The sequence below is a fragment of the Nicotiana tomentosiformis genome, chromosome 2 (assembly GCF_000390325.3).
Source record: "Nicotiana tomentosiformis chromosome 2, ASM39032v3, whole genome shotgun sequence".
NCBI lineage: Eukaryota > Viridiplantae > Streptophyta > Magnoliopsida > Solanales > Solanaceae > Nicotiana > Nicotiana tomentosiformis.
Genome location: NC_090813.1, coordinates 52,215,969 through 52,232,355, shown reverse-complemented (window position 1 = coordinate 52,232,355; position 16,387 = coordinate 52,215,969). Strand labels below are relative to the sequence as shown.

General features: G+C 34.9%; 1 protein-coding gene across 1 annotated transcript; it reads left to right on the top strand.

The window, feature by feature from the left end:
• Positions 1-447: 447 nt before the first annotated feature.
• On the top strand, positions 448-15,970 carry LOC104121344 (uncharacterized). The gene is made up of 16 exons (XM_009633316.4): positions 448-594; positions 2,909-2,955; positions 3,412-3,493; positions 4,850-5,003; positions 5,221-5,341; positions 5,414-5,609; positions 5,878-6,061; positions 6,593-6,694; positions 6,787-7,110; positions 7,187-7,270; positions 7,374-7,532; positions 8,668-8,751; positions 10,341-10,478; positions 12,479-12,591; positions 14,368-14,531; positions 15,634-15,970. Exons 2-16 carry the CDS (start codon positions 2,913-2,915, stop codon positions 15,732-15,734), a joined length of 2,049 nt encoding a protein of 682 aa, XP_009631611.1. The 5' UTR covers positions 448-594; positions 2,909-2,912; the 3' UTR covers positions 15,735-15,970.
• The last annotated feature ends 417 nt before the right edge of the window (positions 15,971-16,387 follow it).

The following is a 16,387-nucleotide window of genomic DNA, read 5'->3' as shown; positions in this document are numbered from 1 at the left end:
AACAAACTTTAAATTTTTATTTTTTAAAAATACACAATGGTATAATGAAAATATCTAGACACAAAATGCACTGTACATGTGTATAGTGCTCCTAAAATTTGTGTTCACAAATATAAATTTTCTATCAAATTACTATAGTCGCTTTTATAGGACTAAAAAAATATCAATCAATGTTTAAAGCCATTTTTCCTTTATTTCACTTTACTCATTTTGTTTTCTCAATTTTCAAGTTTCTTTCGTAACACAAACAATTAAAAAGGAGAAAATCTTTTGCGGAAAAAGTGCACCAAGCTAAAAGTCGCTCTACTATATAACCGTATTCCAAATTTAAAAATAACTTTTCCTACACTCAAGAATGTGTTCTGAATTCAGAAAAAAGTACTTATAATTACATTGATACGTACTATTTTTAATAATAATAACATACTATATGTCATAAAATTATAAATACGTTGCCTTTTTGTATTCCACTGAAATTTTTGGCCAGTTGCATGCCTCTGCTACTGCTTTCCTCTCTTCTCAACACTTCGGTTCTGTTTTCCATACATATTCCGTTCTCCGTTTCGCCGCTAATCCGACGTACAATCGCCTCCAGTAAGTGCCTTTACCGTTCATGTACACCATTATGCTTACTACATGCCTGTTTGTTACTTTAAGCTTCTTATATTGCTGCTCAAAAGACTTGAAATTCGCCGTTTCTTTAAACAGTCAAATTTGTTGTACTAGGGTTTTGACTTCGGTTGAAACCTTAACTATTTGAGGCAACAATCAACCAAAACACAGAGAACTCTTTGAACTTTTGCGTTTTTTTCCCGTCTGAAGTCGTGTTATTTGTGAAATAATGTGAAATGTGGGTTTCGTTACTTGCTTAAATAGTTTTTTTTCTCTACTTTTTCGCTTGTGTTTATACTAGTTTGGACAATGCACGATCTTAGTTTAGCGTTGGAAGAGTTTGATGATGGTTAAGTTGTGTTTATTTTCCATTTTGGGTAACTTTCAACTTTCCCCTGTCCACCACCAAAGGTAATGATAGTCTGGTAAGTACCCCTCCTTTGGAGCGAGCCCTGAGAAAGGAGTCGCCTTTACCCTAAAATGGGGCTTCTCGGCATGAATAAGATTAGTTGGGCCCCAAAGCGGGTAAAGACACTGGTGGACAACCAAAAAGAAAAAAATAGTTCCCCTGTGCCGAAAGCACATGTTCTTTTTGTTATCCTTGGATGACAACTAAAAAGAAAAAAATAGTTCCCCTGTGCCGAAAGCACATTTTCTTTTTGTTATCCTTGGATTATTTTGTTCACTGACAAGCTCTGCAAGAGTATTCAAGAATTGTATTATGTTGAAATAATGTTAGTAGATTATCTGTTGATATGCATCTCTTGTTGGACAGTTTCGTTCGTTATGTTAAAAAGGTGATATACAAATATAATCTAAAATATGTGTTTTATAATAGTGACATTTCTTTTAGAACGACTTTTTCACAAGAACCTTCTGCTTTTGATTGATCACGTGATCCACAACTCTACTTGTATTAGTCACTGGAGAAGAAATAAGGGAAGTGGCCTCTTCTTAGTTGGAATTAACGCAAATAATGCCAATGTCTTGTTTAGCATCTTCAGGGGTCCCTTTTGCTTACTTGACTTGTGTTTCACCCTTCTAGTTGGTTTATCCATGTTGGAACGTGGAAGGTCCAATAAGCGCACTAGATCTATCAAAATGAGTTAGTCCTCTTGTACTTCCGTTCTTCTATTGTTTGTGTTATGGGTGCATAAAATAAAATTTTCTAACTGGACAAAATTGGAACTAAAATTGGTTCTCTATTCTCAAGTCATCTATCATCAGGTATCAAGGGATTGGAAAGTGAGTGTTACGCTAAGATTTGATACCCTAATGCTTCTAAATATATTGTTTAACATTGCAAAAGAACTCATCTTCTTTTTAAAAAGGGAAGAAGTTTTGACGATCTGATTGAAGTTGTCAATAACAAATGTTGCTCAACTGGAACTGAAACAATTGGCTTACAAAATCTAACAAATCACAGGAGGACAAGAGAAAAGGTATTAGTGTGGAAAAGGCAACCATTGAAACTGGTTGCACACAAAAAGACATCATTTCACGCTGGACTTGAGAAAAATTGCAAATTTATCCTCGTCCCTGCTCCGGCCCAGTCTGGTCACTTCAAAGAACAAGTTGAAACTAATAAGTATACTGTGCAATTCTCTTGTTCCGAGACAATGAGTAATATCGCAGGCAAAAATGCATGTGAGAAATGAAAGCAGCAAATTATTCTCCTTCTTTAGTGATCACTTTTAAGTTAGGGAGCTCTCTTTGTTATGCGACACTACAGCTGGAGAAGGAAAAGATGACTTTCCCTCCTTCACTAAGTGACTTAGAAGAGACTAGTCCTTTGTCAGGGTATATCTGTGATATGTTATTTTTGGTGCATAAGCACTGAATTCTAAACCCAATCAATTTTGTGAGCTAGCTTGTGCAGTTTACACATTATTTGCTGATCCTTTCTGCATCTACAGAACAAGTAACGGAGCCAGAAGTTTCGACAAGGGGATTCAAGAAATCCACATATTCCATACTTGAGATTTAACTTGTATTTCTCCTATGTTAAGGGATTCAAACTTTTATGTATGTTTAAATTTGTTTTACCCTATTTACGCAGTATAAATTTGTTTGAATCCCTTTCATTGCATGTGGCTCTGCCACTGCTACAAAAAGTAGCTCTACAGTGTACTTGTAGAGTTAAGTTCTTTTTTTGGGGGATAAGGTAGATATCTTCTAGAGTTAAGTTAAACTTTGCCTTTTATGATATTATGGATGTTTGAACGCATTAGGTTTGAAATTTTTATTCTTTAGTTCAATGCCCTTATGGCTGCTCCATGGTATGTTATTATTCTAGGTTTATGATGGGAAATCTTGGCATGGAGGAGGAGTTATCATGCGAAGGTAAATTCTTTTTTTATTAATCTAAAAAGAAAAAAAAGTTAGTTTGATGATCTTTCTCTTGCTATGAATCTTTGAGCCGTTAGTGGCTATCATATTATATGTTATTATTTCAATGGTCAGACATAAAGAATATGGATGTAACTGTATACCAGTACTTAGCACTGAGAGCAGCTGATGATATTATTCATAAAGGAACAAATGATCATAGGATATTGTTGTGGTATAGGGTTTCTTAATGCCATGTGTCAACAACGCATTGAAAGTTTAAACTGGGCTCTTTGACCCTTTATTTCTAAAGAGTAGTTTATACACATATTCCTCCCTTTTGTTTACTCCTTTATCATCTTGAAATTTATTGATTTGTTTTGATTGTTTTGGATGTTTGTGCAAAATCCTAAGCCATTTATTTCATTTACTTATTTTCCATCGCCAATCTGACTATTTTTATTGTTGTAGATGGCTTCAAACAGTATATTAAGGTGACAAAGGACAGAAGAATCATATGTCAAACTCAGTGTCTCAATCCACCTGCCAATATGTATGTAACAAGTCACAAAATCATTTAATATTCCAGCTTTCATTGCTCTTTTGCCCTTAGCTTCACCTTCAGAATAGCTCATGCATGTTTTATTACCATGTTATGGTGTACGGTTATGGAACATTATGTGCTGATATAATTTCTATCTGCTGCTGGAAGTTCTAATTTGGTTGTGACTAAACTACTATTGTCTTTTCTTGAGGGGGAAATAAGAGAATTGAGAAGTAAGTTTGTTCAATGGAAATTTGGAAGTTCCCTCCAAAAGTATTTTTCTATCTGGAGTTTATCAATTTCTTATTCCAATTTCGGATGGAAGCTATTTATTGTTGTCGTCAAGTTGTTTATCAGCGGCAAACATGGTAGTTTTTTTATTCTTTCTGGTGTTAAACAGTTAAAGAGTTAGCTCTTCCTTCTCAAAAAAAAAAAAAAATTCCTTCTAAAAAAGAAGAAAGATTTAGCTCTTGAATCTGCTAGCAAGAAAATTTATTTTCTCCTTTTCACCTTCGTAAGTCTCAACTCTTCTTTCCCCATTACTACTGCATGATCCACTACTAAAATCAAGTGATGCTGCTGAATCCTCAAAATACTCCCTTTAGCAGGCATCATTCTCTTTCTTCTGCAACTGCCAGGCCACCATAGCCGCGGCCATCATCTGCGCAATGCAACTCAATTTCAACATTGTTCCATCTTCAAACTGGTTCACATTTTGAACATGTTTATGCAAAAGCATGTGGAGAGATTTTAATCAATTTTTCATTGTAGTCGTAGAGGCAAAAACTAAATACAACCTTTTTATCCAATCCAAGTATGACTAAGGTCCCATTTATCCGTTCAAACTAATTATCACAAAGATATATCCATTCAAAAAATAGAAAAACAAATTTGAATTTGTTTAGTTGGCTAAATCATGCACCTGTAACTAGTTGTGTTCAATTTTTTGACTGTGTCTGCTCCTTAGTGATAGAATAGTTTTTTTGTGTATATGAGCAAACACCATCTCTCATAATTGTAATCTTTTGCCGGCATCCGCTGGATGCTTTTAATGAATTCTCCTTACTTCATAAAAAAAAAAAAAAAATAGAAAAAAAAATGATGCCACTGTGATGCAAGAGGATTAACATTATAATTTGTCATAAAAGCAGAAACTTGTTTTCTGATTGACAAATTTCACGCTCTATAGTTAACATGGCTTTACTGTATTTCTTGAGTGAAATCTGAATCATGGGGAGTTCTTTTGGAAAAACGGTTTTGTCTACTGGGTAATGCATTACATGGCCAGATGCTTTCCACCCTTCCTCACTTCTTTGGTCCATTGATGCAAATTATGAGGTGCACTTACTCTGAAATGCTTAACAGGCCTGCAGTTTGGAATGTAACAGACATTGTACGAGAAGAAAAAATTGACTTCCTCTCTGGTTTATCCTGCTGCTTGTTACGTCGTGCTCCAGAAAATTCTTATCAGGAAAAGGAGTGGGGAGAATTCCTCGGTTTCCTTCGGAAACACAAAAGGGTAAATTTGCTTCTAGAATCCTGAATATACCTTATTGCACTGGTGAATTCCTGCAAAAAAAAAAAAAAGAAGAAGAAAAGGGCAGCAAATGTTTTGCTTCCTATTAACAATTTCTAGGTGCTCATATTACTTTAGTTTCTATTGGTCTATCCAAGCATATCTTTTTGTATTATTTTGCTATTAAAAATTGTAACTATTGTTGGACATGATCTTGAAGGTTGCTACTGGAAAGCATGAGTCCTTTGAATTTTTCATACTTCCTCCAAAAGAAGGCTCAGGATTGAGCTCTACAAATGTTTGTTACCGGGAGGGGGGAAAATCAAGTGAATGTCCTGCGGGTAAGACCTCTGGATCAACTTCTTATGTGATTGAGGATGCTTGTTCTCCCTACTATAAGGAGGATGTTGTAGGTGCCCAAAAATGTGATGGGTCAGCCAAAGCTATTGGAAGACCTGACAAAACAACTCAACAAAATCTTTCCTTGGAGAGAAATTATGTGCGTGCAGATCCCAGTTATTTGAAAACTCTAGGTCACACTCATTCTGGTTGGATTTTTGGGGCAATTGCTGAGTTCGTAGATAATTCTCGAGACGCCAAAGCAACCAAGTAGGTACACAAGTTCCCTTTCCTGTTCTATGATTTTTTACTGGCTTCCTTGTTTATATTTTGTCTATACTTCCCTTTCTAGTACTGTTACCAATTTTGTTTTCCCCTTCAAAAATGCCTTTCCTTCTACTTGATCCTTCTGCCGTGCTTGCAGTTCCCTCGTCTAACATTTTCAAAGGTGGGGGAAGGCAGAGGTTACCATGTATATTTGTGCATTTAAGTTTCATAGTTCCTCATTTCAAATTGCTTTTCATTGGATATTTGACAGGCTGGAAATTTCTGTTGACATGATATTTTCAAAAGCGGTTGGCAGAGAAATTCCTATGCTGTGCATTATAGATGATGGGTGTGGAATGAACCATCAGGAGGTGCTTCAGATGGTATCATTTGGACACGGTCAACCTGATGCAGATGACCCTAATCGTATTGGGAGATTCGGAATTGGTTTTAAGGTAGCTTAATATTTGCTGTTGTCACCTTTCATGTGAAATTCTGGAGGTCCCTATCTTGTTGCCTGAAGAACCTTATAAATAGATCTCATTTAACGTTTTTAATGATATTAATTAAAAATATTTTTATTGTGTCCTTGTCCACCATGATTTTGTTCCCACTTTTCTTAAAGAGATAGGTTGAGAATTCTATCCCATTCGCATAATTAGTTGATGTGCTGCATACAAGTTGTATACAGGAAGTTGTGAATCCTAAGCTAAAACATGATTCTGTGCAAAGTATACATGCAATTGGCATTTATACCATGTGGTTGTTGGGAATAAGCTTCATGGTTTAATGGTTAGGACTTTGGAGTTTGAATCCTGTAATTAATGATATGACTTCCTCATTTATAAGAATGCTGGATTGCAATGCAAATGAGGGCATATAGATGCATCTCCTTTTGCTTGAGTTTCTTTCACCTTGTGCTGTAATCCCTGATTAGCTTTTGATAACATTATATCTTTGTTGTTCCATTGGTGTTCTTTGTGCAGACTGGGGCAATGAAACTTGGAAAAGATGCCTTGGTTCTGACACAGACTGCTAACTCTAGATCAATTGCTTTCCTTTCCCAGACGCTCAATGAAGGAAAAGATGTAGGCGCCAAAGGAACTTAATAGACTTCTAGTTATGGTTATAATGCTTTCCCAGTAATGCTCGTCTTTATCTGCTCATTCTTATGCTGCAGAATCTGGAGATACCCATTGTAAGCTACTACAGAAATGGGCAATTTATGGAGCTGGATAAGCAAAATGAGGCTTTGTTCAAACACAACTTGAAAGCTATTAAGGAATTTTCACCATTTGATAAATATTTCATAGGTGAAAAAGTAGGTCTATTCAGTAATAGTGGCACAGGAACACAGATCTATATCTGGAACCTGGATGAGTGGGGATCCAATTATAGCCTGCAATGGGAGTCTGGAATAACTGGCGCGAGCTCCTTCCATCAGGGCGATATTCTCATTCGTTCTAGACGGGTCAGAGCTCGTCCAGGCCAGATGACTCAAATGGTTGGTTACCTTCTTTTATAACTTATATCATTTTTTCCCCTCTTCATATTGCTAAGTTGCTGTTGTTTGGTTTTAGGTGCCTTTGGACTATTCACTTAGATCTTATTTGGAAGTGATCTTTCTTGATCCACGGATGAAAATATATGTCCAAAGATCACAGGTACTTACATACATATGGCTTTGTGTCACAGTTGCGTAGGCTGGTCCCAATATATTGCTAATAAGAACGGAAACTGATTTTCTTATATTTATTACTTTAACAGGTTAAAAGCCGACCATTAGCTAGATCTCTGAACAAGACTGTTGTGAAAAATGGTACTATTATGGGAAAACCTGTTCAACTTACACTAGGTTGCAGTCAACTGGAATGGGAAGAAGCAAATAGTGGAATGTTTCTGTATTGGCATGGGCGTCTAATAGAGGTGAACATTACATTCATTCATGCCTTCTTCATTGTTTTGGAAATAAGAAATGTTTTCATTCTTTTGCCTTCAGTTGTTCATAATTTTATTGTGATCTAGCTTTCCATTGCTGTGAAATGATAAGAAGATTGAACTAAGAATGGGTTCTAACTAATAGAAGATTGTTTTTTTAAAAGTGAATTTCATTAAATAGTACCAAGAAGGTATTGCAAAATTACAAGAAGTTTACTTGCAGTTTCACAACTACCTCTATTCAACAAGATCCATATCATCTAAGCATTCTTACACAAATCTTAGCATCTAATCTGAGATTGTTTGCTTGCATGGAATATTATATCTCTTTTCTATTGGAACTTATTCCTGTGCTCTGCTTCTTGACTTTATAACATGTTCAGTCTCAAATCTCAATTTAGTTTTTGCAATTGGATCTAACACCTGGAGTTTTTGGTAAGTCGGGGTATGCCTTATTGGATATTCTACTGTTTCATTAGTTTCCCTGGGAGATTAAATTGTTGTCGTATTCGCAGCTTGACGCCTTTTTGAAGCACTGGCAGTTCTTTTAACCCATTTCTCAATTGAATATGATAATGCTTGTCATCTTCTGTTGCCTATACTTACATGGATTTGCTGTTTCTTAATTTAGAAATCACGCTCCCATGCACCTATTCAACACTGAGAAAACAACTCTGATCCTTCAATGGATTTTAGCTTTCATTGTCTGGGGTGTGATAGTGAAACATCTAGTACAACTAGCAAAGTGGATGTTAGTGAACTTCCATGAAAAATCTAATTGAGTTCTCAATTGCTAAAATATATGAAAGGGTTGCTTAGGAATTTTTTTAGAAGTTAGCTTAATGATAATGAGTAGCCCTGCAGTTTAACATCCACACACTGCTCATGCATACGTAGTAGAAGTGGATCAGAAAGTTTTGCAATTTTAAAGTCGACATATTTGACTTAAGGAGGTGAGGATGCTAACATGTAGATTCCTAGAAAATATAGCATGAAGAAGATTAGTTTTTATTGTCACAATGGATTAGGTGAATATACAAATATTTACATACTCTTGGCTGGCAAATCACTTGTCTAGCTTACAATCTGTAGTGTAGCAGCTCACTTGGTTATTTTATCACAGGCTTACAAGAGAGTTGGGAGTATGATGCATAATGGAGATAATGGTCGTGGTGTCATTGGTGTTATTGATGTCACAAATTTAATGGTGAACATTCCTCTCTGTTTGTTGTCTGATACTTCATATACTGTTTTGTTCTTTTCTTCCTCTTCTGGTTTTTTCTTTTGTGTTTTTTTTTCCAGTTTTATTGAAGTTAATGATGTTCTGACATAAATATGCTGATTTTTTTTTTATCTTTATGAGTTGAAATCATACCATTTAGCTCACAAATATGAATGATGTTTTTGTTTTCACCTAAAATTTACTTGGAATAGCATTACAATCATAAAATTGTGTCTTAGACATTTTTTTTCATAATAAAATTATAATGGTATGTTATATTATTTTATGGTAATCCCTTCAAGCATGTTTGAGTTAGAATTTTTGTAGTCTATATAGTTTTTGTGGGCCTTTAACTTTTTAGAAAGTCGCACCTAAGCAATAGGTTCAACTATTGAAAATGAGGGAGATTTGCAACATTCATTGAGTTTGGGACGTGAGATATTTTTGCGCTCTTTCACATTTAGTGCTTGAAACTTGAACAATGATCTTTATATACCCTAATTATTAACTTCTCGCTAAAGCTAATCTAATTATTTTTTTTATGTAAATCCGTTTGTTTAGTCTCTAGAAAACCAGTCTTTACTAAACTAATCCTGCATGTATTTCTGTATTACTGATTTTCAAATACAGTTACTTTTCCATTTAAAAAAAAAAATGAAAAATGAAACTTAAGAAATTATGAAGATGACATGGTGGTAATTGTTGGTGTCCTGGAGTAATTAAACTTTGAGCAAGTGAAAGGCTTGAGAAATTACTGGCCAGAGAAAAAGGTCAAAAAGCGGACAAATCTTTACATTTGCAATTACAAGTTTAATGATGATCAAACAAGAGATACCTATCTTGAGCTGGAAGATTCTTAGAGTCACTTGAAATGTTTGTTTTAATAATTTCTATTGAAATGAATTTCCTTGAGAATTAACTTGACTTTTTGAATGGATATACATGTTTGTCAACAATACGAGGTTACTTTTGCCTATCAACATTTTACTCAGCGTTTCTTGATTATTTGATTAAAAAAAAATCCCGGTGTAAGAGGAAATACCATGTTGCCTTGATAGTTGAGTAGATTTTTAGGATTCTAAAGTATACTCATAGTATAATGCTTTTGTGTTTCGATGTATATTGATCAATATCAATAAATCAAATGTCCTAAATTCCAAGCCAGTTGAGGTAGGCTATATGAATCGTTAGCCTTCATGACTATTTTTATGCTGACTCACAACCTACTGTCACCTTTGTCCTTTATCTGGGTCTGGAATCATCTACACTTTTGCACATAGGTGAAGTTGCCATCTTGATGCATCATTAAATTTTTTGATATTAAGAAAGTTAGAAGAGGAACTGAATATTTACTGAAAATATTTATAAAGAAGGTGATGCTGTAGCAAAGAAGCTTTCTTTTTTACCTTTTTAGAAGACTTTCTTTACAACAAAAGAAGTACAGAAAACGTAAAATTTTTTCAAAAAGCACAAAGGCGAAGTTGCCAACTTGATGTAGCAATAAAAAATTTTGATATTAAAAATGTTAGAAAAGGAACTGAATATTTACTCAAATTAATGTGTTTCTGGCACAGGCTGAAGAGAATGGTCATGTTTGGGTGCACAACAATAAGCAAGGATTCCAGGACTGCGAAGTGTATGCTGAATTGGAGAAGTGGCTGGGTGAAAAATCAGACAGATACTTGGACGAACACGTCGATAAAGTTGAATTGGTACTTCCTCACTATACTGGCCTAGTATGAAGTTCATTTCTGGTTTAGCTGAAGCTATTTCTTCCCTCCCCCCTCCCGTCCCAATTCTTGAATCTATTAAAACTTTCTTTTTTTGACAAGTAATGATATATTATAAATGATAAGTAATGCTATTTTTTTTGAGTTTAATAAAATATTGTGTTTTGAAATGTGTCAAAAGCTGACCATGCTCTTCAACTTTCTCATTTGATTTCTCATATTTTATGGGATGACTTCTGCTAAGATAATTGAGAAATATCCAAACTTTTGAAATAAATATGGGATTCAGTAGAGACGTAGTATATAAACAACGGAATTTATTGTGTAGAATCATTGTTATCCTGTGAAGGCAGTGGCGTAACCACCCTATGCCAAGGGTGATCAAGCGCACACCCTTCGCCGAATAATTATACTGCGTGTATAAGTTAAATATTACTTTATATGGTTATACATTATAATTTGAATACTCTTAACACAGTTGAGTGAGGCAGTACAACGGTTCAGGATGTTCAAAGTAACGTGTTGTTCCCGGGTTCAAAGTTCTGCCCATTTTATTTGCCAAAACTAAACGGAGACCACCACATGTGGTCTATTTGATTCTTTTTCAATCTAAAAAATTTCCTAATAAAATAACTCTTAGGATTTAAATTTTGTGAAGAAATAAAAAACTAATCTTAAAAGTAATTTTTTTAACTAAACGTTATTTCTTAAATAAATTATATAATTTAAAAGTAAGCTCAACAAAAAATTCTTCAATAAAACTCTCTACAAACTATAAATCCTCTCGACTCTTTCTTCCTTTGGTATGCTTACTTTTATTAGTAAAATTTCTAATATTGTCTTTTTGTTATTTTAATTTATAAAATTATAATTCTATTAAAAGTTTTTTATTGTTTAGCTAAATGTTGCATTGTTTGATCTAAAAATTTTGATAAAACCATTCATCGACAAAAAATATTATTGACTTGTTTAAAGTTTGAACACCCTTGACGAAATTTCTGGCTACGCCACTGTGTGAAGGCAATTGATAGTATTCTGTGATGGCGTCATTTTATTTTAATCGCTTAATGTGTTTCAGTGTTTCTATCCCTTAGTGATGTGTTTCGATCTCAATGTTTGTTTAGCTTCTTGTCAGGTACATAACTCCAAAAAGAAATCCAACTTATTTTGTATTGAGGATGTAATCTAATAACTTAAAAACCACCTTGTCAACTTTGAATGAGGACTGATTAAATGAGTTCTGTGAGAAGAGTAATTTGAAGGATAAACTAGTTGTGTCATATTTATGCAATCAAAGCAGAATAAAACTTTGCCGGAGCTGGATCCGAAAAGTGGGAAAGTAAGCTCAGAGAAGCAACGATAAGCAAGGCAATAGAAAATGTTTAAAAAAAAATTATCAGTTCGGTGATTCTAGAGTAAGGGCGGTGAAGGTATCATCACTAATGCGCTGTTGTTTTCCCCTTTGGAGATTGATGAAGTGATATATCACGTTTTCCATAGCCAACAAGGAGGTTTGTGGCACAAAAATTATTTTAAGAGGTTCATCTGATTAGAAATAAAGCATGAGGAAAACGTTGGAATGTTTTTGGTAATCTGGTTCACGTGTAATATGTAAACTATTTTAGAATCGGAAATTGATGCTGTTCTCTGCGAGTACAATTATCCAAAGTACTGCCTATATAGGCAGCCAGCAGTATGCCTTTACTTTCATCTCAAGCAGATGCCTTGCAAGAAAGAAATCTCTGAAGAAGTGCTGTTAATCATCTTCTTTTTATGATTCCCTTTTTGAAGTACCAGTGCATTCACAGTCCAGCTTTGCCGGCATTCCTGAGACCGAGCTAAGCATGGAGATGGGATCTCCTATATCTCTTTAGTCTTTCTGTAGCCTTTCTATTGCATTTTTAGGTTGTAAAGTTCATGGTTCATTTTTGTCAAAGATGACATTCTCACCAAATTTTAACTAGGGGTTTCCTCTCTTACAGAAGGCGGGTAGCGGTGTCTACAAACCTGACCATGAGTGGGTGCAGTGTGACAAATGTAGAAAGTGGAGAATGTTGAGCCATGGCTTCAACAGCAAGAGTTTACCACTTCAGTGGTAAGAGTCTTTTTTGACTTCCCCCCGACTAACTTGAGAAATATGACCTAAAATAGAGCTTCTCTAGCAGTGTTACTAAAAGCTATGGCTTTAAAGCGATGAAGCAATGTGAAGCGAGCAAAGGCGGAGTCACAGTGTCGGCTACGGGTTCGGCCGAACCCAGTAGTTTTGGTTCAAATCATATATTTATCTTAAAATTTTCATTAAATATGTACTCATTATTAATTTAGAACCCAGTAACTTAAAGGATTAGGATCCCGAACCCATAAGTTTGAAATCCTGGCTCCACCTCTGGAAGCGAGGGGTTGTTGGGTCATTGGTGAATCCATGTGCTTCCGAACGCGCAAAGTGATCCAAAGAAAAGGCGGTCGGTTTAATGCATTTCAACTTTGAGGAGTTGTATTAATATTGGCGCTTCGCTTCTCGCTTATCGCTTCAAGGCCCACGAACCTTGCTACATTTTTGCACTTTTCACTTTTAAAACTAGTGTCTCTCTAAGAATCTTAACTTGATTTATCCAAAATAAATCCTAGAAGTCTTATCTACAATTGATGTTCTCCATATGTCGGGTTCTTTCTCTCATCCCAAGCACTGAACTGTTCTCTTGTAAAGAATGTTTCCATGTGATCATAATTAAGTTTCAGAACTCTTCTGATAGTTGAAAACCCTTGAACAATACAATCAGATACTTTTGCTCTGTAAATCAAGACTATTGCAGATCTTAAATCCGAGTGGTAGCATACGTCAAAAATAAATAAAGTGTTCGCTCTCTAACAACTTAACTTTTAGATTAGGCAGTTTACAACCTTCAATATGGTATAAGATGGTATCAGAGTAGGTAGAAGTAGGTAAAAATTTGGCTGTTGAGTCTCATCATTATCCATCAAAAATAATCAAACCTACATGTATGCAAGTGTGTTGCTAACGTAAAATAAATAACTGCAGGTGTACTATGAAGAAATTTAAGTTTTGAGAAGTTAACACTAAGGGTACCATTTTTTGGAATTAGAAAAATTTGAGAACCCATACTAGCAAATGGTCCCGATCTAATGCCAAAATGGCCCGAGTAAATTCCAACCAATGAAATCGAGCTCAACAAGTTTATATCAAGGAAATTGGCTCATAATGTTAGTACTATAGGCTCCTTGTTTTAAAAACAAAATACTGAAGTCTCAACTCTATACTCGAGCTCTAAATAAAAGCATGTTCAAGTTGCTAAAGCATGTACAAGTTCCGGTATTACTAGATGAAGCCATTCATCTGGACAGATGTATGCTAGATTCTACATAAACAGGATTACTCTAACTAATCCTAGAAGCCAAGTTAATTGATAGGTACCGCGGATTTACATCCATGAGTAATCTGATATAGAGACTGCTTTAGTTCTGAATATTTAACTCCTCTTTCTCATCACATAATTATTATCCAGGAATAGAGAATCTGGAATTCACAGATAATATGCTGTTTCACTGATTATACTGCCAAATGTCAATTTTGAAGGACAAGGAAAACGGACTTTGTAGAACTAATTTATTGCAAGACGAAGTGTATTATGGTCATGTACAGTTTTGCTATAATGTTTGCTTCCTCTTGTTTGCACTCTGCAGTCAGCTTCTACATGTTTGCTCAGTATTATTTTAATAGCTCACTCTTTTTGCTGTTGTTGGTGTCTCTTGTTTTTCTCATGTATAATGACTTTTCATTAAGTTTTTTGTCAATTGTATTTTCCACATATTCACTAAGTTTGTTCTGTAAATCTTGTTCGACATACTTTAGGTTCTGTTACATGAAACCTTTTAATGGTAAGTGCGAGATACCAGAACAGGAAGTTGAACCTGGAGTGATAACAATATCCAGCAAGCGTTTGGGATACAGTCCCAGTGAAGTTCCCGAAGAGATAAAGGGCAAGTTCTCCAGAAAAGCAGTGGAGACATCAGAAGGTATGACATAATGACACTGAGGGGTCGTTTGATAGGAGGTATTAGAAAATATAATGCAAGCATTAGCTGTATGCATTACTGATACCTTGTTTGATACATTTTTTCAACTTGTGTATAACTAATCATACTTGGTATTATCCTATGTATAAGTAATGCATAGAAACCATGGCATTAGTAATACAAGGTTATTAATGCATGCATTAGTATGGTTAAAGACAAAATTATCCTTAAAGTCCCTTAAAGCTTGAGAATATGGAGGGCATTTTTGTAAACAACTATTTTTCTTAAAAATTATGCAATGCATTATAATTTTAATACACCACACCAAAAAGTAGATAAGAAATAAAATCTGCATAACTAATGCTTGCATTACTAACCCATGCATTACTAATCCATGCATTACTAATACACCTTATTCCGCACTATTCTTATACACCCTACCAAACGACCCCTGAAATTGTTCTCTTTCTTAGTAATTCTGGGCTGCTGCTACAAGTATAATAGTTAAGCTCCTCTTTTGCCTGGTGAGGAGAAGTGATTTTTAAAGTGGTTTGTGCCCAAGTAGATAAAGTTTCCAAGTTTAGGTGAAGCAGCTCGGGTATATGATTATAGATGGTCATTAGAGTTCTATTTGGAGGGTTGACCTGAGATATCAAAGTTTATTGAGAAGGTTTGCTGGGTGGGAAATCTGGAGCTGATGATTTCATTTAATTTTAGTATTTTTGTGGTACAAATTACCGAAGTTCATATCCCTTGCCATTACTTGAGGTAAAGGAAACATATCCGGAGCATGTTTAGGAGATGTCATGCTGATGGTTCAGTTTTCGGTGTGAGAAACAAAGAAACCTTCCAGCTTTTTAATTGGGTGGAATTTCTTTGATGGTTGTCTCGCCTATACTTTTGCATTAGACGTATGTTAACTGGATCAATAGATAAATCAGGGTTTATTTTGATACAAGTTCTGACATTCTCAGTTTTAAGTGATTTACAATGAGGTGTAACTTTCAGTTTGAAGATGTTCCAATTACATGATAAAAAGGATAATGATTTTTAGGCCTCATTATCTCTTTCTCATATTATATGCTCATGGTTTCTTATGCAGACATTGGTGAGAACGTTTCAAGTCAAACCATGGAGGATGGTCTTGCAAACGACTATTCAGAGAGACGTAAAAGGCTCAGAAGGAGTTGTAGGAAAAGTTAGTAATATCTGAAACAGCCTGTTCTTCATGTGCAGGTATCTTATGTATATGTTGTCAATATGCACAGCAACTTTTTTTTGTTACTACTTACTACAGCAATATGTTATGATAGGTCGTAAAGAAATGTGTTATACGACCGAGCATATATCTTTTTGAGTTTTTATTTTCATCTCGTGCAAGTAATTGTGCCAAGTGATGGTAATGCTATTTTAATGAGAATTTGGAATTAAACCCATAACCCACCCAACCCCTCCATTCCCAGACCAAAGCTTTTTTTTAAAAGGAAAGTGAATCAATATGTATGATTTGATAGAAAATAAATGTTGATGTTTTTAACTTTGGTATGACCACCAATCAATGAATATTTTAAATATTTGCACGACTGATTGGAAATATGTGTCGAGTGGGCACGAGGACACAAAGAAAGGCCTTTTTGGTTGGTGTGTTAGATGTATTTCATTTTCAATTGTCACTGTATTCATTTTAATCGCACATTCATAAAAAAAAAAAGTGTGACTTTTTCGTTAGTGGCTAGGGTAGTTCCTAGTTGTCCATGACTTTTCCAGTATCCCTTAATACTGACATTCTGTTTGGATACGAATTGTTACAATTTACCTCATACCAAATGGACTGATAAAATAAGTTGTCATTTCGT

Coding starts and splice junctions, on each gene's coding strand:
- LOC104121344 (XM_009633316.4), top strand. CDS start 2,913: ATGATGGGAAATCTTGGCATGGAGGAGGAGTTATCATGCGAAG. Junction 5,610..5,877: donor CGAGACGCCAAAGCAACCAA/GTAGGTACACAA, acceptor GATATTTGACAG/GCTGGAAATTTCTGTTGACA. Junction 7,271..7,373: donor TATATGTCCAAAGATCACAG/GTACTTACATAC, acceptor TTACTTTAACAG/GTTAAAAGCCGACCATTAGC.